Raw genomic sequence first — 25,649 nt, forward strand, 5'->3', positions numbered from 1 at the left:
TGGACATCAGAGTGTACTCTTCTCCTGCAGGTGGAGGTAGAGGTGGGAAAAGCAGAACAAACGTACAGAATTTGCCGGAGAAACCACAGCTCAGCACTGGAGGCAGAAATCCTCCTGCTCTTACCTTTCTTCTTACTACACGGAAATAAACTTGGAAAACAGCCTTTGGACCCTAGTGATGAACTAGCAGACTAAGAAAAGCTTACAGCCTTCTGAAGTTCCTGCCACAGGCAGGGGTAGGGTTCTGTCCTAATGTCTTCTCAGTTTGCTCCATCCTGCAAGGCTGGCACCTGAAAACAGGTACAATGGGTGGCGAGCTACATGGTATGACTGGAGGGGCTTCAAAAGGCCTGCCTGACCCCAAACTATCTCCCTTGCTGGCCTGAGGATCTGTCTGAAGTTTTCATCACTTGAGTCACTTTTTTATGCAAAGAATCTGCTTCAAGAAGTCCTCTGCTAAAATGTACACGCTACTTAAAAGGGTGTGGTGCACATTTGTCTTTCTCTTTTGTCTTCTCAACATCTAACTTCCCTTCCTGTTTTGAGAACTTCACCCCTTATGAGTATTTATAGGAAGCAGAGCCCATTTTCTATTGCCAGGGCAGGGGCACAGGAGCTGAGGTCAACAAGCCGGGTCCATTTGCTCCAGACTGTGCATGTGGAGCTGATGACACAGGAGAGCAGAATCTGGGAGAGCACTTACTCGGCAGTGGGTGACAGCAGTGGCGGTAAGCCTTGTGCCAGGGGCCCTGTCCCGAGCTGTCAGTGGCAGCAGTGCAGACCGTGGTGTCCAGCAGTAGGGAGAGGCTGCAGTCCTGTTCCCACAATTATTGTTTTTGGTGTGATTTGGGCTGAGGTCCCCACTGCTGTGTAGCATCTCCTGTTCCTGCCCATTTTTAAAGTCTTTTCCTCCGCCTTCCCAGAGAGTCTAGAGCTTCCCAGTATCCTTTTACTAAATCCCCATGCTGCTTAAATCACACAGAGTCATCCTTAGTTGCAAGAAGCTAAGAACACTGGCTGACACAGGGGGTGAAACATTAACTCAAGAGAAGCCTTCCATGTACCAGCCACAGATAGATTCATTTGTCTAATTAGCTAATTGTCACCTTGGGAAACAGCAGGACCCCGGGAAAGAGTTTTTGTTGATGGCGGAGGAGAGTCTGTTCTTACGGGCATTAGCTGATGGGCTTGCCCAGAAGGACACTGGGCAGACGCTTCGAGGGACAGATATCCAAGGGACTAGGCTGGGGCAGTGCATGATGGAGAGAGATACGATGACAGAAAAGATGATGCCACAATAAGAGCAATAGCTAACACGGGCTGACATTAATGCTATTGACTGTGGAAGCTGGCTGAAAGGGCCTTGTTTACACTTGTAGAGCATTCCAGGGAAGTTACTGCTTTGCCAAAGTGAGACCACTGATTTTATCACTTTGGTTTGCCTAAACGTTTCTGTTGACACTTAGCCTTCAGGGTAACAGTAATCAGCCTGTGGGATTTCTATCCCCTCCCCATCCCCACACCACCCCTGCATTAGGCCCTTTATGATTTAGTAAGCAGGGATAAAAAGGCAAGGACAGAGTAAATTCTCAACTACCAAAAGGGCTGTGTCTTTATGATCTTTTCCCCAGAGAGGAGCACAGAAATCGTTCACTGAGGGGAGGGAAGGAGAAAGGAAACTAGGAATGTAGTGAGTACAGATACTGAACATCTGCTAAGAAGTTGTTTGTGGGTTTTGTGGACAGTAGGGGCAGTTCACGAGTTAGTAGAATTCTCTCCTTTCTGTAGTCCTCTTTACTTTCCCTTAGAACAAGGACTGTGCCCAGCATTCAGGGACTGCCTGAATAAACTCAGGGCCCTCAGTTATTGTTCTCTTAACTTTTCCACGGAAGGGTCAGGTTTGCCTGCTGGAGTCTCCAGGCGGGGACCAGGGCCCCCAGAGAGGATTCTGCCGCAGGCCCACTCTGGCCGCAGCGGTGATGCAAGCCAAGGCAGGAGGCGAGAGGTCCCATCTCAGACTACCCAGCTTGGCTCTGAAAGACTTATCCTTGGGGAACCCTCAGAACACTGACTCTCGCCATCCATAGGATGTGCTCTTGGAGTGGTTTTTGCCGTAGGGTAGCACTGAACGATTTCCCTTTCTCACCTGTTCCATGGATGTCACCAAGGGAAGGGCACAAAAATAATCTAAGTGAAACTACCAAAAAGAAAAAAGTAAGGAAAGAAAAAAACACAAGCTGCGTTTGATTTAAAAAATATTTATAAGAAACATTTTTTATTTTCATAGAATGTCACTTAATAAATATTTTACCAGGATGATTGAGGATGCATCACAATGATAGAGGAAGAACTTGGGACAACTAAGGGATGGAAACATTTTAAACTTTAATTTAAACCTCAGTTCTTCAGACTTGTCCTCTGCACCAGATCTTGAAACCCGGCAGAGAAAGTGTCCTTACGTGTACAGACCAAGTTTCTAACGTTGGCACGTAGCCAGGTCAGTATATGGAGGACCAGTGGCAGCGGTTCTTGATTACCTGAAGCAGAGGCTTCCTGAAAGTGAGGAAGATGACAGTGCAGGCCACCAGCAGGGTGAGGCAGCTGGGAAGAATGAGCACGAGGTACAGCAGGCCCATGTCTACCCGCTCCCACTTACAGACCTGAGGAACGCCTCCGGGCAGCTCCGTCAGGCGAATGATCCTGGAGGAGAGGTTGCAAGTGACCATGGCCAAGTCGGCGACAGTGTGCAGGCGCTGCAGGGCCCCCCAGTCCTCCACCCCACAGCAGTCATACGGATTCTGACTGAGGTAGATGGTCCGCAGACTTCCCATGAGCTGCTCAGACACAGCCCTCTGAGGAAGGGCCGTGAGCAAGTTTCTGCGGAGATCCAGGGTCTGCAGGGCCAGGCTGCCCCTGAACCTTGGGAAACTGGTCAAGGCATTTCCCGACAGATCCAAGTCCCTCAGATTCCCAAACCCAGAGAAGTCCAACTCCTTGAAGCCGGAACTGAGGCCCACGTTCCTGAGAGACAGGACCTGTAACGTGGGGGCAATGTCCCAGAGAGGGGCGATGCTCCCATTCAGAAGCCCCCAGTTACCAGACAGGTCTAAGTGGGTGAGGGCCATGCCCTGGAACGAGCAGTCTTGTAGTGCCCCCAGCCCACAGCCCTCCAGAGACAGGCTCCTCAAAGAGGCCACATTTCTGAAATCCACACAGCCGGGGGTGCCCCCGGGGTCTAAGTCCCCCGGCCGGGGACAAAGTGAGATCTGATTGTGGCTCATGTCGATTGTAGCGAGGTTACTGGCATCAGCAAAAAGGCCAGTGGGGACACCCAGGAGCTGGTTGGAGCTCAGGTTGAAGGACCGGAGGCTCCTCAGGCAGCCAGGGAGCCCCGGAGCCAAGTGCACCTCCGACAGCTGGTTCTGGCTCAGGTCCAGCTCGGTGAGCGCCCCTGGCGGCTCGTGCTCCCGGATGTGGAGCGTCATCAGGCAATTCTGGTTGAGGTTCAGGTGGGAGAGGGAAGGCATTTTCTTCAGGAAACCGTCCGGCAGATACTGGAACTGGTTCTGGCTCATATCCAGGAAGCGGAGATCAGAGAGGTCACTGGAAGAGAACTCTTCCCAGAGGTTGACGGTGCTGATGTTGGTCACGTTGCCGTCCATGAAGAGGAACTGGGCCACCATCTCCTGCGGCGACGAGGTGTTGTACAGGTCCCTGTAGAAGCCCATGTTGTTGTCCCGCAGCAGGAGGGTGTGCAGCTTGCTGCACTGAGGCAGGAGGGGGAAAAACAGCAGCTGATTGTGAGAGAGGTCCAGCGTCTCTAGCTCAAAGGTGGCCTCTCCCCCCGATGCCAGGAACCACTCCAGGACGTTGTAGCTGACGTTGAGGGACCGCAGCTGGGTGAGGGCGAAGTCCACAATGCAAGGAAGGTTGTTATAGGCCAGGTTGAGGTGTCTCAGCTCAGGCAAGCCGTCGAAAGCACCACCCTCAATCTCAAAGATGTAGTTCCTCTGCAAATCCAGCTCCCTGAGGCGGCCCAGGCCCTCGAAGACAGAGTCATCCAGCCTCATGATGGTGTTCCTGGCCAGGGACACGGACTCCAGTGAAGAGAGGTTCTGTAGCATGAGGGCCGCCATGTCTTCCGTCAGGGAGTTCCCTGACAGGTCCAGCCTGCGCAGACCCCGCAGGCCATGGAGAGCAGCTGCTGTCTCCTTGTAGCTCTCGGAGAGTGAGTTGTCAGGCAGTGCCAGGCTGCACAGGCGAGCCTGCTCCTGGAAGGCGCCACGGCTGATGTGCTCCAGGTGGCAGCTGTGCAGACTGAGGCTCTCCAGGAGAGGGTAACGCTGCAGCGAGTGGTTCCACAGGGTCTTGAGAGGGTTGGCATCCAGGAGGAGTGTCTGGGAGGATGGCGGGAGATTGCTGGGCACTGAAGCAAGGTTCTGCCCTCGACAGTCAGCGACTCCATCCAGCTAGGTCCAAAAACACACGTCAGCAGGGCGGGGGCCTCTGAGGTGAGGGTTTATGTACAGAAACTTAGTTCACTCATCAGACTGTTCACTAAGGCTCCAGGCCTCACTCAACACACACAGCATATTAGAGAAGATCTGAGAACCTGTCCATCGGGTGCTGAGTGCTGACCATTGTATTGCAGTTTGGTGTTAACTACAGAGAGGAACTGAGGATCAGGTCCCTACTTGGGTTTGAATCCCACCTCTGCCATTTATTCCCTATGTGACCTCGAGCAAATAATTTAGTCTAAATCTATTGTTTCCTCAGAAAAATGGAGATAAAGTTAGCACCTACTTCAGACGATTGTAGTGAGATTAGGCAAGAGGCTGCACAGTGCCCGGCACACAGTGGACGCTATTAATGCAAATGGTCACTATTGCATTGTTATCGCTATGATCATAACACTGTGTGTTTAACAGGGACGCTGCCCAAGAACCAGCAGCACTGTGGCATCTTCATTTTACCTGAAGGAATTTTGCCTGGGAGGCTCCTCTGTGCTCTCGATTGATAAGTATTACAGCTCAAGAGGACGTGAGAGTTCATCACCAGCCTGAATCATACAGAGAAGTAAAGGGGTCTGGAGAGGACAGGTGAAGAGCCAGTGACAGAGCTGGGACCGGAGCCCAGAGCTCTTATTGCCCAATCCAGTGCTTTTCCTGAACGCCATTCTACCGCGACTGTGTGGCGAAGCTGCCAGGACGGATGGGTCTGGTCTCACTGCAGGAATCACACAAGCCTCAGGATACTTTCCTTCAGCCCACTTTCTACAAGATTGGGAAAAGCAATCATCCACAGGGTATCCCTTCGGTGTCCAGGAAAAAAGTTTTAAGTGATGAGATGGAAGAGCAATGGCATTTCTTTCCACAGATTGGTCAGTACAACAAGGTCAGTGATTGCCTAAAATTGTGGGCCCAGTCCCACGAGGCAAGCAGAGTAGTGGAACAGGGGAGAAAACTCCTGAGAGAGAGGAAGAAGCACAGCTTTGGAAAAGATGACACACTCGAGTCTGAATCTTGGCTCTGACACTTATTAGCTTTGGTCTCTGGGCAAGGAATTAACCTCTTGGAACCCCAAGTTCTTTATCTGATTATTAAAATAAAACTTCTCATAATTAAACATTGATACACTATAGAAATAATGAAAATTAAACTATTCAGTAACCTCAGCCTCTCCTTCAAAGAAACGTTGTTAACCTTTTGTTACATCTCCTCTGGACTCTTTTCCAAAGACATTCTCTAACTTACAAAAATTTTTCTTTGCAATATGGGTGGACCTAGAGATTATCATACTAAGTGAAGTAAGCCAGACAGAGAAAGACAAATATCATATGATATCGCTTATATGTGGAATCTTTAAAAAAAAAAAAAAAAGGATACAAATGAATTTATATACAAAACATAAATAGACCCGCAGACATAGAAAACAAACTTATGGTTACCATTAGGGAGGGATAAATCAGCAGTTTGGGATTAACATATACACACTACTGTATATAAAATAGATAACCAACAAGGACCTCCTGTATAGCACAGGGAACTCTACTCAATATTTTGTAATAACCCGTACAGGAAAATAATCTGAAAAAGAATATATATATACACACACACACACACACACACACACACACACACATGAATCATTTTGCTGTATACCTGAAACTAACACAACATTGTAAATCAACTATACTTCAATTTCTAAAATAAAATAAAAAACATTTTAAAATGGGACTGTACTCTACAAACCATTCAGTAAGCGACTTCCTCCCCTCCCCCATTAATAATATGTGATAGATATATTGCCTTGGCAATAAAAGTAAATTTGACCACATTCTTTTAGGCAACTGTATATTAGTTCATTGCATGAATAGCACAGTGGCTAAGAGCCAGATCTCTACGATCAGCCCATCTTGATTCTGCTTTTTATCAAATGGGTGAGCTTGGGCTGGTACCTAACCAGTTGGGACCTTCATTACACCACCTGTAAAATGTAAATTATACTTGTAATTTTCCCTTGGGTTTTTTTTTTTTTTTTTTTAGGATTCAGTGTGATTGTTTATGTAAAGCACTTAACATAGAACCTGTCACATAAATGCTTAATAAATGTTTGCTGGAACAATTATTAGCATGCTCTAATTAGTTAATCTCCTATCGTTGAGCATTTGAGTTATATCTAATTTCCAGATGAATGTTAGAATGAATTTTTCTAGTTCTTTCTACACCTCCCCTCCCCCCCAAAAAAGTCTGGAGTTTTGATTGGGATTGCATTATAATCACAGAGTAATTTGGAGGAGAACTGACATCTTTACAAAATTGAATCTCTCCATACAGAAACAAGATGCATTTCTTTATTTGAGTAAGTGTTGGTCTCCCCCCCGTGGGGACTGAAGAGTGCTGTGGTTAGGGGCTTTCCTCAAGCTGTGAGACCCTGTTTCACCAGAGTTGCTGCAGTTGCTGGGGACATGTCTCTGCAATTCCTGCAGCCCCACTGACGTGTTGCAAAAAGTCCACGTGGCCATCAGAGCCCAAGAAAGCTTACCACATACACTTCGTGATAATGTTGCATGGCTAATGCAAGGAGGGGCTTTGGAGAGTAGCTGGACTTTCAAACTCTCAACCCTCAATTCAAAAGAGCACTGGAAAGCCACTCTTTGATCTCACTGGTAGCCGAGTCCCTACTCCTGCCCACCAGGCTGCAGAGGGTCAGGCAGGGAGTCTAGCCTGAACCCTGCAAGCTGTCAAAGAACTTGCGCTTTATTCCCTCCTCTTCTTATGCCTGGTAACTCCTGAATTAGCTACTGTGAAGTTAATCTTTCATTGTCTCTGTAAAGGAATAATGGACGTCTGTATGGCAGAGACTAACAACAATAATAACAGTAGGGCTTCCCTGGTGGCGCAGTGGTTGAGAGTCCGCCTGCCGATGCAGGGGACGTGGGTTCGTGCCCCGGTCCAGGAAGATCCCACATGCCGCCGAGCAGCTGGGCCCGTGAGCCATGGCCGCTGAGCCTGCGCGTCCGGAGCCTGTGCTCCGCAACGGGAGAGGCCACAACAGTGAGAGGCCCACGTACCGCAAAAAAAAAAAAAAAAAAAAAAGAATAATAACGGTAGATAAAACACATGGCACTTACTACACACAAGGCACTGTTCTGAGTGCTTTACATACATTAACTCATTTAGTCATCATTGCAGCCCAGTGTTATGGTATTATTGGTTGGTACTATTATTACCTACATATTTTACAGATGAGGAAACTGAAGCACAGATTGGCCCAATGTCACCAGCTAGTAAGTGGTGGGGCTGGGATTTAAACCTGGTCTGGCTCACAATCCCTACCCCCTATCAGAGTCTACTTCAGCACAGTGGTTAGAGGTTACTAAAAGTGGTCAAGAACCACGACCAGCTGGGTTTTTAAGATTCATCGGCTTTAAGAACACATTTTTGAATGTTATTAACCCTGACATCCATTTTGTCTTCCCAGTGCCCAGTATATAACACGGCTCAAGGAATATTCATTAAATGTATGTTGCTCAACTTTTAATACCACTAAGTTACAGACAAAGGAGAAAATTTCTAGAGAGTGCTCAGTTATTAGGAGCCAAGTCTGCTTCCACATATAGGCTGAAAGCCCTGGAGAGGGTGAACCGTAAAAGCTCAGGTATCTCTCCCTAGATTGCTGTAAGCCTGAGCGTTGTCAAGGACGTTGCTGTGCAGGGCAGCCTGGGCAGCGTGCTCTTCAGTACAGCTGGTTAAGCATTTGCCATGGGCTCACACATAGACTCTGAGTCAGGGCTTCTTCAACTTTAATATTCCCCCCCCACCAAGAGATTCTGATACCATTAGTGGAGCTCCATCATCCAGATTCTTAACAAGGTGTTCTTGTTCCAGGTGGCTGACCTTGGCCTGTCTCTGGGATCACCTGTCCTTAGCAGGTATGAGAAAGGTGGGGCAGGGCCTTTCTCAGGCATCATCTTTACCTTTGATTAAAGAGCAGCTTGCACATGGCATCGTGGTAAGTAGGTACAGAGTGATTCAGACTCATTCATTCCCTTCCCTCCTTGACTGACAATCCATCAGCTTTCCAAATGGACCCAACCTCGTCAGGACAGGAGTAACAGACAACTTGGAGTGCCCAGGAAAACTCACCAACTCACAGCCCCCTTGGGAAGTGGCCATGACATTTCCACTTCGATTCCTCCATTCCACTGTCAAGAAGTGAAAACCCAGGCAGAGCCAGAGGGGCAGTAACTCCATCTCAAGTGCAGCACTGTGGACAGAGGGCAAGAAAGAAGCGGGTAAGAGAAGGATATCCCAGAGGGATGCTATGCGCTCCCGGGAAAAAGAGCCAGTTCTCAGTATGTCCGCTGTTGGAGGCCCACGGCTACAGGGAGGTGGAAACCCACAGATTATTCAAATACCTCAACTTAGCCAACACATTTAACCTCTCACTCAACTGTCAACAAGAACTCATTTTCATTTTGCTTCTACCATTTGATGGGCAGGTGGCTGAACCTGAAACTCCCAAGAGTCCAGCAACAGAAGAAAGAAGCAAATCATTTGAGGAACTGGGTCTCAGGTCACCTAGAGTTTGCCATGTTTCATAGTTCTCTTGAAATGTTCCTCTCAAAGCTCAAATCTGCCATGCATCACCTGAGCTCAATAAATATCTGCTGAATGAATGAATAGTGAACTGGGATTGAAACACTAATTGTAGCCTCTGGTCTCATAGAGTTACTAATTGCTGTGTCAACATGAGGCTTTTAGAAAAGAGTAGACCTCACTGATTAACTCATTTGAATAGAGACCTTTGAAAAAATGATTTTGATATTTTGCCTGCATGAGGGAAAATGCTGAGGGAAAAATGAAAAAGCAATCTTCAGATATAATAAGGGTTATGGATGAAGTGTGGTTACCGGCTCTCTTACCTGGCCGCTGAGCACACAACTGGAGTCATGAGAAGGCATAAAATTATACATACACCAATAGAATTTTAGAACTAAGAGAAACCATAATGGAAATGTAATATACCCTCCACTGCCACATTTTTACAGGGCCAAAGATAAAAAGGCCATAGGTAGTAAGGGCTTATTCAAGATTCCAGATCAACTTAGTGGCAGGGCTGGAAGTAGCCCCCAGAACCCCCACCCCCAAGCTCTAGGATGAGTAGCCAGGGTAATTTCTCTCCCAGTAGGCACTGTTGAATTGACTACCCTCTTGTTGGGAGAGTTTATAGCCCAGTGGCATCCCCTCCTAGCTCTGCATTCCTCAGAATCAGAGGCAAGAGCCTGGTCCCAGCATTTTGCCTGTCCTGTCCTCTCCTTGACATCCCCCCAGGAAGGACCACAGGAAGGACCACTGGGTCTGCCCTTGAATTGTCTCCTGGGCCAGCAGTTCCAGTGCTGACATGGACTCCTCACCTATTCCATGGGACCCACAGACATTTCTGCCTGACACATCTAGCCATCTTGGGCCCCTTCCTCTTTCCCTTTCTTTGAATAAGTTTACACATCTCTAAGGCTAATTTTAACTTTCTGGTCAGATTTGAATACTCACCAGTGAAAGACTAACAGAAAATCTAAGTGAATCCAGGTAAGTCAGCTTTAACTTTCACTTCAGGTCAGGCCAGCTTTCCTTACCACAGAGGGAACCTCCAATTCAGAATTCAGCCATATTTGCCAGACACTGGGAGTCCCCTTCCCAGGCTCTCCTTCTACTTCTGCACCTGTGCAGGAATTATTACCTCATGGCACGTACAGGGCACAGATGGCAAAAACAGGGCCATATGGGCTCCTGTCCTCAGTGAACTCCCAATACACACACACACACACACACACACACACACACACACACACACACACACACACACGGTAGGATCACTGCCCACCTTGAGATAAGGTTGCCAGACTTAGCAAATTACAAGATGCTGTTGGAATGCCAGATAAACAAAAAACAACTTCTTAGTGTAAATACGTCCCATGCAATATTTGGGACATACTTATACTAAAAAAAATTCATTATTTGTCCAACATTCAAATTTCACTGGGTTTGAATTGAGGAGAGACAGAAAGATGGGAACCATGGACTTACTCCCTTTGTCCTTCATCTCCTCTGTCAGGCTTGGGATGGTACATGCTGCTGTGACACTGAGCCTTTTAGAACAGTCAACCCTGTATATTGATACTGAGTTTAGATGTGTTCAGGTCTAGAGTGCAGACTGGAATGCTCGATGGGTCTGGTGTCCGTTATGCCCAGAGTGTAATTTTAATTTCTGGGTCAACAAGAAAAGTTTTGCAAATTTAAAGCATATTTTCTCCTTTCTCCTAAACTCAGTCAAACAGCCCAGAAAAACTCTTGCTGTGCCCTCTGGGCACTCCATCTCTCATGAGACAGCCTGAGAAAATTATGGGATTTGGAACCAGACAGACCAGGATTTGAATTCTGGCTCCAGTATTTGTTATTTGTCCTTGAGCAAGTCACATAAATTCTCCGAGACTCAGATAATCCTGTTATAAAACAGAGATAATAATAACTACTCAGAATTTTTATGAGAATCAAATAGTATATACATAAGTGCTTCAACTATGAAGGTACTTAATAACAATTATTATTTATGAGTTCTTAACACCAGTGAGCTGGATGAGTGATTGTTACTCCTATGTGTAATCTCCAAGGTAATTGAACAGCCACAGAAAAAAGGGAAAAGAATGAATAATTTGGTGGAAGAATGAGTAAATCATTCTACCAACTAAATGTGTGAAAGTTACGTGGGAAGGTTGGACTACAAATTCTGCATTAATAAATTCCAGAAAAAAACTTATTTGAATAGAAAAAAAAGAAAAGGCTAATCCCAGTAACAGATGACTGTGCTGGCTGAGAGCAGTTTGTCCTCAGAGCCATAGTTTACCCTGCCCCACCCAGCTGGGGTTTGCAGGGACTGATTTCTGAAGGCTCTGGGTGTCAGCTGGCCTCCGGCTGGTTTGGTCAATGGGGAGCACTACTGGGAGGTTAGAGAAGTCCTTGAGTTTCTTCTGGTGACTCCCAGGTTCTGGTAGTCCTCCCAGTATCCTCCCCCTACCTAGGGGAGGTGGCAGCTTCCCAAAGTTGCTAATCTCTGGATTAACTGTCTGTACTCCGGTTGGCTTCTCAGCCTCTTTCATCACGTGTAGCCAATTTCCTGCATTAAATTTCCTCTGTTTTAAATAATCTGTGTGTTCCTGTTTCCTGGTTGGAGCCTGACGGATACAATGATGTAAGTGAGAATGGACTTGGAACAATACAAAACAAAAAGGTATGTAATGACTCTGAAAAGCAATAAGAGACTTTCAAAATAATAACCATTTAGGTTGAGAAACACTCTTCCTGGGGTGTGTGGCTGCAGAAGCCTTCCTCAGAGCCACGGCATGGTGAAGAGTACAAGATAAACAGTTGGGATGCCAAGTCTCATTGGAAAATCCCATGAGCTCCCTCCTGTGTGCACAGGACTGCTTCCCTCCACCCACACTTACCCTCAGCTGGGTGAGGACCACTCAACAGTGTCTCCAGATGTATGAGAGCGTCTACGCTTGAGTGTGCTTTTTAAAAAGTAACCATCCCACTTTACTCCTATCTGTCTGATATCTTCTGAAAAATACATCCATTTTTTAAACCAAATGTTTCTCATCTTAGATACATTTTTGGCGGAGAAAGGGAAGTGAATGAAGAACAATTATGATGGAGAGCACACATGACAGTATGACATTAACAATTTAAATGGGGTCACCTGGAACCTCCCCTTGTTATAATTAGAAGGGCTTGGACCAAGGGTACCTATTTCATGGGCTGTGAACCACTGTGGGAGCCACAGAGTAATACAAAAGAACTGCAAATCAACCCATTTTCCAAGTAGGGTCTGAAAAAGTACCATGTTTCCTCCTGGTCTAGGTGACCACTGGGAAAATAACCCATAGAAGACCTGAGATCCTGACATGAGAAGCAGATGGCATTAACAGAATCTGCTTGTATCTGTTCTTCTTAAACCAGATAAAGAGGTTGAAGAGTTCTTTCCAAGTGTGGAAGCAGAAAATAGTAAGTCCCATTCTTTTTTTTTGCAGTACGCGGGCCTCTCACTGTTGTGGCCTCTCCCGTTGTGGAGCACAGGCTCCGGATGCGCAGGCTCAGCGGCCATGGCTCACGGGCCCAGCTGCTCGGCGGCATGTGGGATCTTCCCGGGCCAGGGCACAAACCCGTGTCCCCTGCATCGGTAGGCAGACTCTCAACCACTGCGCCACCAGGGAAGCCCTGACAAACACACATGTACACTATTTTTTTTCACATGGATGTAGGTTTTCCTGTATTAATATTCCTTATTAATATTTTTTAAAAATATTAATATTCCTTATTCTTTTAAGGGTTATTAATTCCAAATAGCTTTCTGTTGTCATGGAATGTCTTTATCAGTGGATAGTAAAACACAACCATCAAGGAAGGGCTGATCTACAGGTATTTTTGTCCATAAAAAGGTATCCTCACACTCAAAGTTTGGGAATACTAAGGAGTAACTCTGACCTGAGTTTTGGTTTTGCTTTGTTGGTATTTTCTGATTCATTTTCAGGAAAGGATGCTGGATTTCTAGTATTTGGGGGCACCCTGAACATCATCTCCTCACTCCCTCTCACCTCCCCACCTTCTCCAGCTGCTGCTACTACTACAGCAGCTGCCTCCAGAGCTGGGACTGCAACCTCTTTGCTAATGCCACTATTAGCAAGTGCTAAGAGTGTTATCCATACATTAGCATGTAACTGAGAATTTTCTCTGCAAAATAATCAGATAAGCTTAAAAAGCTTTAAAGAAATAGGTCTTGCAGGTGAAAGTGGGGAACTCTCAGTGTTAGAAACAAATATTTATAGACTGGTTGTGGGTGGGGCAGGGGGGAGGGAATGAGGGGCAGAATCTCTAGAAGCAGAGTTTGCACAAGTATGGAGTGTAAACGTGTGATGGTGACATCACTGAACACAAAAGGCACGGGTGCTAGGTAGAGGACTCCACAGAAAGGGAGTCCGCCTTTGTTTAAAAATAAAAGAGCAGATCCCACTTGGGACCCTGGGAGAAAGGGAAGGGCAGCTGGTCACAGACCACAGAAAACAGATAATAAAGAACAGAAACCCCAGTCTATGACCACTTCAAATAATTCCTGCTACCAAGAGGTATCTGAATGCCTCAGGCAAGCAGCCCTGGTCTCTGATTCTTAGCAAAAAAAAAAAAAAAAAAGAGTGATCTCAACTGTCACCAAATGGTTATACTTAGCATCTCCCATGATGAGACCACCCGCATCCTGAGTCTCCAGGTGTGGTGCCTTGGGAAACACAAAGTCCCATATTGGTAGTACCCTTGCCAAAAATTGTTTGCCCTGAACCAGTCATAATGAAAGATTCAGACTGTAAGATGTCCTACAAGACAACTGGCTTGGACTCTTCAAAATAAAGTCAGTCTTGAAAAACAAAGAAAGGCAGGGGAAGGGAGAGGTCTGATTACAAGTGACTAAGAAACATAATAACCAAATCCCATGCATGTACCTTGAGTTGATTTTGGATTTTAAAAAATCTCTAAAAGAAAAACTTGAGACAATTGGGGAAATTTACATGTGTACTAGGTGATGTCTTTTTAGGTGATATTATGTACAAATGATATTACCAGATTATTGCTAATTTTCTTAGGTATGATAATGATGTTGTGGTTATGCAGATAAATGCCTTATTGTTAGGAAATGCAGGCTGAAGTATTTAGGGGTGAAATTTCATGATGTCTACAATTTATGTAACCTTCTTTCAAATGGCTCAACAAAGATAGAGAGAGAGTGAGAAGGACAGAGAGAGGGAGAGAGAGAGAGAGAGCATTAAAGCTAATTATTACCAACTGAAAAATTTAGCACTGTACTTTCTTTTAACTTTCCCGTAAATTTGAAAATTTTCAAAATTAAAAAATAATGGGAAAAATAAAATAAATGTTGGAGTTCCTAAAGGGAGAGGGATTATGGTAATCTTTTATCCCCAAATTTCCAGGAATGTACATTTTTCAAACTTTCTTCTCAGAAAGGTACTCAGGAAACAGTTGTTAAATTTAAAATGCATTACACATAAACCTTTAAAATATCCTGAAAATTCTAACATTTTGACATTCAAACTAGAGCTTCCAGACAGCATCTCTCACACCTGAAAGGGGCACAGAAGTGTTAGATCACGTGGCCTGACTGTGGTTCAGGAAACACTGTTGATGTACTACGGTAATTTCCACTGTCCAGGTCAATTGCTCTGTCCACCAGACCCACAGTCCCTCTGGAGGGGCAGCCCTCAGGAGAAGCTTATGACCTCACCACTACCTGGACCTCCACCAAGCTGACAGAACCTTCAGGAAGCACCTGACCGGGGGAGGTCACTCCTTACTTGTGGCCATCACCCTATGAGTGATCTCAGCGCAGAGAGACAAGGGAGAGAATTAGGGAATTAGCAGTGGAAATTGGAGCCAAGAGGCACAGAGAGAGGAGGTAGAGTTGAATTTTTGAGGGATTTGCCACGAGGAAGCAAAAGCAGAAGCTAGACGACAAGGCATATGGAAAGAAAAGAATGAGATAGTCAACAGAGGGCAAAGATCAGAGAAGATGGACTAGGAAGAATGACGAGAGGGTGGACTGCAAAGGCTGGGAGAGAGGGTGGGGAGATGGGCTCAAGGCTGCCTCTCTGGTTCCTGGTGGTTCTTGGAAAATGGCTGGGCTCATTTCCAAGCTCCATGGTTTTTCATGATAGCACCTCACCACCATCACCACCCCCATAGGCTGGCCCAAAAGTTGCATCTTAGCAACAAAAAGAACCTAACTAAAACAGGACGTGCGCTCTTTGATAAGCTTGAACACAAAGACAAAACAGAACGTAATATTTCAAAGGAGCACATTCAAGCATTATGATGCTACCTGAAAATTAGAAAGTAGCTGAAATCTGAATGCAAGAATGTATTTTTCAAAGTGCACCCTACAGGCAAGAATCACAAGGGATGGTAAAACTATAGAGTGAAAATTTGTTGGGAAACAAGATATTAATATAGTCTTAAAGTATCTTATTAATATAAGTTACTTGTTAATTTTTTTTTTTTTGCGGTATGCAGGCCTCTCACTGTTGTGGCCTCTCCCGTTGCGGAGCACAGGCTCCGGACGCGCAGGCTCAGTGGCCATGGCTCACGGGCCCAGCCGCCCCTCGGCGTGTGGGATCTTCCCGGACCGGGGCACAAACCCGTGTCCCCTGCATCGGCAGGTGGACTCTCAACCACTGCGCCACCAGGGAAGCCCTATCCTTGTTCTTATAAAATACACACTGAATTATTTAGAGGTAAAGGGGTGATGTCTGCAACATTACTAAAGTTCCAATTTCTCCTCATCCTCACCAACACTTGTCATTTTCTGTCGTTTTTATTATAGCCATCCTAGCAGGTGTGAAGTGCTATCTCTTTGTTGCTTTGATTTGCATTTCCCTGATGACTAGTAATGCTGCACATTTTTCATGTGTTTATTGGCCACTTCTATATCTTCTTTGGAGAAATGTACAAAATGTGTACTTTCGCATCCAAAGATTTTTAAATTTTGATTTTGGAATTACATGTAAAAGAAAATGCAGAATAGTTATAAAAGTAAAGAACCAGTTGTATTTTTGGTCAAACATTCCTATATTTTGCAAAGAATATTGACTCATTAAAAAAGAACTTGCAGGGCTTCCCTGGTGGCGCAGTGGTTGGGAGTCTGCCTGCCGTTGCAGGACACACGGGTTCATGCCCTGGTCTGGGAGGATCCCGCATGCCGCGGAGCGGCTGGGCCTGTGAGCCATGGCCACTGGGCCTGCACGTCCGGAGCCTGTGCTCCGCAACGGGAGAGGCCACAGCAGTGAGAGGCCCGCGTACCGGAAAAAAAAAAAAAGAACTTGCAAATTGAGGATTGGAACAAGAGAGCATTTAGAACTGAGATGTGTGAATTCAGACCTCGTAATTTGCTTCTCTGGTTTCCTCTCTTAATAATGAATTTGTTAACAGAAATAGACTAACATAGAAAATAAATGTATGGTTACCATAAGAGGAAAAGGGTGGGGGAGGGATACATTAGGAGTTTAGGATTAACAAACACACACTACTATATATAAAATAGATAGCCAACAAGGACCTACTATGTAGCACAGGGAACTGTATTCAGTATCTTGTAATAACCTATAATGGAAAAGAACATGAAAAAGAATAGATAGATAGGTATGTGTATAACTGAACCACTTTGCTGTACACCTGAAACTAACACAACAGAGTTAATCAACTATACTTCAAGTTTTAAAAAATAATGAATTTGTTAAAATATAGGCAATACAATGGCTTTTGAGTGCCCCCCGAAATTGTCTCATATCCTGCAGATAGGAGAGAGCAAATTGGCACACTTTTTCTGAAGGACAATTTAACACGATTTATCAAAGACCTTGAAAACATTATTTTATACAATAATTCCACTTCTAGGGATTTATACTTAGGAATTACAGTGTAGGTAAAAATATTTTTACAGAAATATTCATTGCTGTATTCAGTGATAATACTGCAAATATTCAGTGATAAAAATAAAAAGGTGGAAATCATCTAAAAGTCCAACAATGAAAGGATTGGCTAAATACATTATGATACAGCTATACAATAGGTATAATGTGTGGCAATTAAAAATGCTTCAGTAGCAATATATTCAACACAGAAAGATGTCAGGAAGCTGCTCACTAAACAGGCAGCTGCCACCCCAGGTGTGTTAAAGCACAGGCAGGTGGACAGCTTCCCAGGGATGAGGATACTATAATGATGACAAAAACTATTTTTTGAACTTTGTTATAAAAGTTGTCTTAATACAGTAATAACCTTGCAACACAGGCATTATGATTCCCATTTTACTGGGGAGGATATTGAGGCCAAGAAGTTGGTGATGTACTCAAGATAAGAGCCAGGCTTTGAACCTGTTCCATGTGTCCCCCTTACCCTGGGCTCTTCCTTTACCTTTGCAGCCACCTTTCCAGGGGCTGGGCTAAGAATATGCAACCCCAGATCTAAAACCCCTGGACTCTGAAAAGTAAAAGTAGTGTGTATAATAAAACTTATTTTAGTTATTAGTCAGTGATATTTTTTCTTCCACTGACTCCAAACATAATCCTTTTAAGCATACTCACAACTCAATTCTAAGTAATTATGAGAAATTCTCCATTTCAGTGATATTTATTAGGCTCTGATTATGATGTATATTTTAATTTTTAACTAATAATAGAATAGATTGTTTCTATTCTTTAAAAGCTTATCTTAATATAGTAATTGAAGTTGATGGCTGGCAAATTAGAAAATACAAAGAAGCAAAGATACAGATGTGGACAAAGTAAATATCAGGTGCAATTCTCCCCACTGTTGAGATGCTGACACGTATGTACCCTTTCAAGTATTTTCTACACACATGCAGATGCATGCATATTTTTTTAACAAATATACTACACATTCTGTTTTGTATTTTCCCTATTGTACTATTGGGGCCCCTTTGCATTTGCTTCCAGGACTTGGATCCCCCTTTAAACCTGGACAAAGAAATGAGGAGTTGCATCATTTGAATTTGTTGGAATGCTCCTTGAATATGTGGTCCTAAGAATTTATGAGAGGAAGGACAGTTCTGTGGCACGTGACTCTTAGCAACTGCACTTTCATTCAAATTTTGTAACTGACCACCCTTTTGAGAAGAACTGCAGCATTCTGAAGGGACTATCCACCAGTATTTCAGAGGTGAGAACACTCAGGCCAGAGAAATGAAGTGACACGGACAAGGTGCCACAGAGAATGCAATGCCATGGTTTCCAAGCACCAGTTTAAAATCCAGATCTCTTTTTCCTACTCGGAGCCTAGCACACCTGGTCAGCCAGGCTCCACAAAGGCTCTTGTGAGAAAAGTCTTCATCTGGGAAAGGTTGAGGCTCTGCCTCCACCTGGAGGGAGGCTGGAGGCCACAGCAGCTCTTCTTCCTTTGGGCTCTTCCTATAGCAAAGCCAGGCAGCCAGGGTGTGGAGCGCTGCCTGAGGGCTACCCTGCTGACTTTGTCTCCTCGGGGCTACAAATGAGTCAACCAGCTTCCCCTGTGTGGTCAAGGTCAGCCCTTTAGAACCAACAGAAGTCAAGTCACTCTGTCCCGTTCCATAGACACAGGCTGCATCTGGCCACAGGTCTTAAAAGATGCAAATCTGCTCCCACGGGGGTGATAACACCTTGTTCTTACGCGGCTGGTGGTGTCTCCTTTGTATAGAGAGACATACATACTCTCTGTGGATAGGCACCCAACCAATAACGCATTCGTTTCAAACTTGTTGTTTCTGTTCAGTATATAGGTTTGTTCTCTCTGATCATTTCACTCCTGTGGTGGCTCTGGTTGACAATAACAGCTGCCTTGCTGACCTCACAGTGTTGTGTCAAGACTGAATTAGAGGGCTTCCCTGGTGGCGCTGTGGTTAAGAACCCGCCTGCCAATGCAGGGGACACGGGCTCGAGCCCTGGTCCGGGAAGATCCCACATGCCGCGGAGCAACTAAGCCCGCGTGCCACAACTTCGAGCTTGCGCTCTAGAGCCCGCGAGCCACAACTACTGAGCCCGTGTGCCTAGAGCCCCTGCTCTGCAACAAGAGAAGCCACCGCAATGAGAAGCCCACGCACTGCAATGAGGAGTAACCCTCACTCGCCACAACTACAAAAAGCCCACGCACAGCAACAAAGACCCAATTCAGCCAAAAATAAAATAAATAAGAAATTGAATTTAAAAAAAAAAGAATGAGAGAATGGGTGTGAAAAGGCTTTGTCAATAAGGAAATGTTGTGGATTACACTAGTAAGATAAGGTAGTGTCAGGCTAAAGGGAAGGCAGAGTTCCTCTGTGCAAACAGGGAGCTGGTGTTAACTAAGACAGAGGAACTGCAGTACCTTCTCTCTTCCATGTGTGAGCCTTGGGATATTCAGAGGAGACAACACCCAGAGTCTGTGGGAGATTATGGATGGAAGGAGTTATAGGTGATAACCGAGATTTATTGCCCAGAGTGGACATGTATCACTCCCACCCAACCAGCCGACCCTGGTTCCCTTGAGAAAGAGGGCAACTGAGGAATGAAATGATATAGATTCCTGATAACTGATCAGCTCAACTGGGATAGTACTCAAGCTCCCAGATTGTCTTCTAGGCTCTTAACTGTAGTATCTAATGTTTATTGAGTGCTCACCTTGGGATAAGTGCTAGGCCAGGTGCTCTACATATAATAATCCTCACAAAATCCTAGCAAGTAAATGTTATCATCCTCATCTTACACTTGGTAAATTGAGGCTCACAAAGGTTTGGGCCACATAGCTAGAGATGTTAGAGCTGCAATTCAAACTTAGTCTGTGAAGCCAGCAAAACTCAGTGTCAATTCCACAAGCCCCAGCCATCCTGGGATACTGGCTATCCCTGACTAAATCACACATGTTTCCTCTGTGGGAAAGGTCCTTTTTAGGGTATTCTCCAACTGCTGAACTCTTATTCATCCTTCAAGGCCCAGGACATGTGTCACCTCCTCATCATATCCTCATAGTTCAGATGCGCAATAATTCAATAATCCAAATAACATGCTACTATAGTATAGTTATAATGCCTATGGAAGTCTTACATTAAAAAAAATATTTTTATGTTTATGAAAAGAATGTGAGTGGTAATTGGGTATTAATAGTAATTTGACTTTTCCCCCAATTTTTATTATGAAAATTTTTAACATACAGAAAAGTTGAAAAAATTTAACAGTGATCACTGGTATACCCACTACCTAGATTCTACTATTAATAGTTTACTATATTTGTTTTTAATCTCATATCTATCCATCTACCTATCCTTCTATCCATCCTTCAAGCCATCTTATTTTCTGAGGCATTTCAAAACAGATTAGAGTCATACGTACACCTCCCCCTAAATACTTCAGAATGCATATCAAGTGATTTTTAAAAATCAATTAATTAATTTATTTATTTTTGGCTGCTTTGGGTCTTCGTTGCTGTGTGTTCTTTCTCTAGTTGTGGCGACTGGGGGCGACTCTTTGTTGCAGTGCACGGGCTTCTCATTGCAGTGGCTTCTCTTGTTGCAGGGCATGGGCTCTAGGCACGTGGGCTTCCATAGTTGTGACACACGGGCTCAGTAGTTGTGGCTCGCGGGCTCTAGAGCGCAGGCTCAGTAGTTGTGGCACACGGGCTTAGCTGCTCCGCAGCATGTAGGATCTTCCCGGACCAGGGCTCAAACCCATGTCCCCTGCACTGGCAGGTGGATTCTTAACCACTGTGCCACGAGGGAAGCCCTTCTCTAACACTTATTTGAGTTCACAGAGGAATGGGAGTAATGTGATATTTTTAACGCCCTCCCCCAAATAATGATTTTTAGGGAGTTGTTGGATAAAGCCAAAACAACTGGATTATAATTTAGTGCTACTGGTTAATAATAATAATAATAGCACTTGAGGTTGCAAAGGCTTCTTATAGATATTTGATCTCATGTAATACTTGCAACAGTTCTACATAGTAGGAATTATTACCTCCATTTATTATTGTGGTAAAATAGACATATAATTTACCATTTTAACCCTTTTTGAGAGCACAGTTCAGCAGAATTAAATACACTCACACTGTTTTGCAATCTCACCATTATCCTTCTCTAGAAGTTTTCCATTATCCCAAACTGAAATTCTTTCCCATCAAACAATAACTCCCCATTCTTCTCTCCCCTCAGCCCCTGGTAACCACTATTCCCTTTCTATACATTTGCCTATTCTAGGTACCACATATAAGTGGAATCATATACTATCTGTCCTTTCCTGCCTGGATTATTTCATTTAGGATAATGGTTTCAAGGTCCCTCTCTGTTATAGCATGCATCCGAAATTCATTCCTTTTTATGACTGAATAATATATAGACCACATTTTGTTTCTCCATTCATCCATCAATGGACATTTGGGTTGTTTCTACCTTTTGGTCATTGTGAATAATACTGTTATGAACATTGGTGCACAAATATCTATGTTAGAGTCCTTGCTTATTGTCCCCATTTTACAGATAAGAAATCCAAAATTCAAAAAGGCCAAAATGAATATCTTAAGTCTCATGGCTTATAGAAAGTGAAGCCAAAACCAGAGCTGAGTTCTGGCCTAGGTAGGAGGTGCTGGATGGGCACCTGTATGGGAGGAATATATGTTGGATGAATGTTCAGCTGGGTTGCACAGGTAAGTAGTTGTTGGTAAACAGGTATCCCATGAGCCCCACCCCAGCTGCCTGGCCCCTCTCTTGTAACTCCCAGTTCCCTCTCCCCCATGATCCAGCAACCAAGGAGGTAACATCTGACCCAGCAGGGGCCCCCAGGACCCTGCTTCTAAGGACAATGTCCATTCTGTTTGGTCAGTGCCCGTTCCATGTGGTGTTTGATATCCTGAATAGCACCCCTGAGTGTTCGGAGGGCTATGGTCTTCTCTGGGGATGAGGTACCCTGTCAATGCCATGGGGTGTACCTATGACAGAGATGAGGGCCTTTGGAGGTTCTGTAAAAAGAGCTAGAAAGCCTAGAAAAAACTGGGGATTTAGAAGGAAATAAGAAGACAGTAACATTAGTGAAAATGGAAACTTCAGTTTAGGGACCCAAGGAAGGGTACAAGAACCTAGAAAAAGAAAAAGGCCATCAGGAGAGTCCCACGAGGAAGTCTCAGGGTGTCAGGCTGGGCAGCGATAGGGAGACCATTAACATGTCTGAGGGTGAAGGAGGTGGCCCAGGGCCAGGCATGGAAAGACCCACTTGCCACGGACCCTACAGGCTGAGGAAAAGAGCTCAGCCTTTCCCTTTGGTGGGACCACTGAGGGGAGACACTGGAAAGGCAGGAGAGACCTGAGGGATCATGGCTGGGCCTAATAAGGAGCAAAAATAGAGATGATCAGGAGGGGCCAGTGTCCAGCCTGACATCTAAAACAGAATGATATGAAGTTATTGGGGAGTATGATGTGCACCCCAAGATGAGCCCCTGAGCAGCATTGTGGGCGCTGGGTTGCCTCAGACACTTAGGTCCTGCTTAAGAGAGCCAGGGTGGAAAGACAGAGAGCCCCAAGTGCTACCTTGTGAAGAAAAATCCCCTCCCGATTCTTTTCTTTCTCGGAGGGGCCAACAGAAAGTTTCTTGGGGCACACAGCACAGCACTTGAGCAAGGTGACCTTGTGGGCTGAGGTTGGAGGTGGGGAGTCCCTGTGTCCTCACAGCGTTTTGTGGCCACGTTTAGCACCAGCCCTGCTCATCATGCCCACCTCGCTAGTGAGAACCACTACAGGGTTCTACTTCTTCTTTTATGCCCTTTCTTCAGCCTGAAATCACTCACGCATCAAAATGAGAAGACACGTGTGGTTTGGTCTCAGCCGCTGACTCCACGCACTCTGGAAATCAGTTGGTTTTGCCTACCCACGTTCATTTCTCCTTCTGGTAACAGCTCCTCAATTCCCCTTTGAGGAGACCACCACTTCCTTTCTTTTCTCTCTTCCTTTTATTTTAAAAAATGTTTTACTTGTGGTAAAATACACTAACATAAAATTTACCACCTTAACCATTTTTAAGTGTAGAAATCATTAGTGTTAAGTATATTTACACTGCTGTGCGACCAACCCCCTTCCATTCTTCAAAAGTCTGTGTTCTTTCGGGTCTAGCCTCAACTCATGCTCCAAGATGAGCCCTATGATCAAGGCTGGGCCCATCAGAGCCTCCTAATTCCTTAACCACAGTGATTGGTTTATAACAGGTACAGCACAGATGCCAAGCCCATGAGAATCAGCCTAAACATTTTGGCTAGGACTATTAGAAAAGAGGCTTTCTTCTCCCTGCTTCAGATGCCAAACTGGTGGGAATTAAGCTGAGAGCTGCAGGCAGCCATCTTTGTCAACAGCTTTAGGATCTGCCTGATAATGAAGCCTACACGAAGGAAAGCAAAGGTGAGGAATGGAGATAGATGGATGCCTGGCAATGTTTGAGCACCCAGATCCAGCCATGCCTGAAGCTATTCCCCATAGACTTTTTGGTCATTTGAAACAATAAATCCTCTTTTTTTTCCCCCCTGAAACCAAGCTCAGTTAGGTTTTTGTCATGTGAAACTAAACGACCCCTAAACTCAAGTTGACAGTTGCTTGTGACGCTTGATAAGATCAGTAGCCTTTTTCCCTCTCCTCACCTCTCTGAGCTTTCAGAGACCAGCATCTAACGTAGCCCAGAACCCCCCACATATTGAACACATAACATTCGTTTGATGATGAGGCTGAGAAGAATAATTTGGGGGGAAATGAGAATAATAGAGAAAAATATTTCTCACTAATGTGCAGGTACATCAGTGAGCATCCCTGACCATACATGCATGTCCTAGAAAGATAATGTTTTTCAGTCATGGGTGAAAGCCCACCCTCCCCTAATGTATGTGGTTACAGTGTGGATCGGAGCATGATGTGAGGTACACCTAGTGTTCCATCCAAGAATCTAGCTCACACTTTGTGATGTGGATGTACGCTACAGCCAGAACACAAATTACAATCAGTACTAGCAACACTCTTTCGAAAGAATCAAAAGGACTAGAGACAAACAGGTCAATGTATCCCTAACACAGGCCCCGGGACAATTACCAGGAGCCTGCTCTCTGTTTGGGACCCTCCTGTTCTTGGATGATGGGTTTAAGGACTCTATGGGATCAGGTTCACATGGGTTTTCATGAAGTTCCCATGAGGGCACCCATTAGATGAGATCACCCTCTTTGTGAAAGAGGTTTTGATTTTTGTTGAACCTAAAGACGGGAGTTGAGGTTACCCCCCACCCCCCGGGGCCCATGATTCTATAATCCCCTCTAGGAACTCTCAAACATACATGTACAAACCTATGTGGTATGTGAGGAAAATACATAAGTCTCAGGGCTATAAAACCCAGTAAACCATCAGCCTCCACAGAGTCTGTGCAGCACAACCAGTAGGTGATGGGGACACAGGAGACCTCAGAAGGCCAACTCTACGAACTCTGAATGATTCTGCTGTCCAGACTCCTAATAGGCTGTTCCCGTCATGGAAGAAACCTCCCGTGGAGTGCCTTCACTCCCACCTGGAAGTGCGCCACCCTGGACCAGCCCTATCCAGGGGCTCCATTCCTAGGACCTTGCCGCAGCCTCCTGGGGTCCCAGCCACCGTTGGACACGTGGTCACCTCCCCTCAGGGATGTGGTGAGCTGGCAGCCCATTCTGTGGGCGGCACACAGTCCCCTCGGTGGCTCCTTCTGTCAGCTCCTGCGGGCAGGGGGATATATGCTGAATCCTCCAGAATCTAGCCCACATGGAGAAGCTGCGTGGGCTACAGAAGAACACTGTACAAGGGGATCAGAGGCCTGGACTCTAGTCAGGCTTGTGGGTTCAAGTAACAGAACCTGGGGAATCTCCCAAGGACACACACTCTGTGGGGAAGGGGCTTTGTCTTCTTCACAGCTCTAGCCCCACCCAACACCTTGAACTCCAACTCGCCTGCACATGGAAGATATCCATAAATATGTTGTTGTTAGTGCGTTGCAGGGTCTTCATCTATGAAATCGTGGTTCTCAGTCCACGTTGTTGGGCAGGAAAGGCAGGCTGAGTGTTCACAGAGCAGTCTCACTACATCCAGTCATCCAGCCCAGGGAGGGAGCATTACTGTTCCCGTTTCACAGACAAAGAAACCGAGGCTCAGGAATTCCCCCCACAGAGTCAGGAATCAAACCTAGGTCTGACTCTGAAGCCCTCACTGTTTCCACTACACCACGCCACCTCTAAGTCTCCCAGAGGGAGGTATTTCCACCTCCACCCAGAGCTGTAGTCCCCAAACAGAACTGGTGGAGCTTGGATGCAGCAAGCCACAACTTCCCCGTCAGCCCCGAGCTGTGGGCCACGGACGCTGACCTCCTGCCTTCCCACTCTTCCGAGCCGCCCGCCTCTGGAGGGACCGCGGCTGCCCCTCAGGAAATACTCACGGCTCCCGCAGGCCCAGGCGGCTCCGCGGGGCGCATCCTCTCCCGGGGCTCTGGCCTCCTCCTCGACAGCAGCCGAACGCGGGGT

The 25,649-nt window shown here is 45.6% G+C and overlaps 1 protein-coding gene across 1 annotated transcript; it reads right to left on the reverse strand.

Annotated features, from left to right (window-relative positions):
• Positions 1-2,242: 2,242 nt before the first annotated feature.
• On the reverse strand, positions 2,243-25,649 carry NRROS (negative regulator of reactive oxygen species). The gene is made up of 3 exons (XM_065876844.1): positions 25,565-25,649; positions 8,649-8,769; positions 2,243-4,469 (listed from the first exon to the last, which is right to left on the reverse strand). The coding sequence occupies exons 2-3, from the start codon at positions 8,754-8,756 to the stop codon at positions 2,499-2,501; spliced, it is 2,079 nt and encodes a 692-aa protein (XP_065732916.1). The 5' UTR covers positions 8,757-8,769; positions 25,565-25,649; the 3' UTR covers positions 2,243-2,498.

The sequence above is a fragment of the Phocoena phocoena genome, chromosome 4 (assembly GCF_963924675.1).
Source record: "Phocoena phocoena chromosome 4, mPhoPho1.1, whole genome shotgun sequence".
Lineage (NCBI taxonomy): Eukaryota > Metazoa > Chordata > Mammalia > Artiodactyla > Phocoenidae > Phocoena > Phocoena phocoena.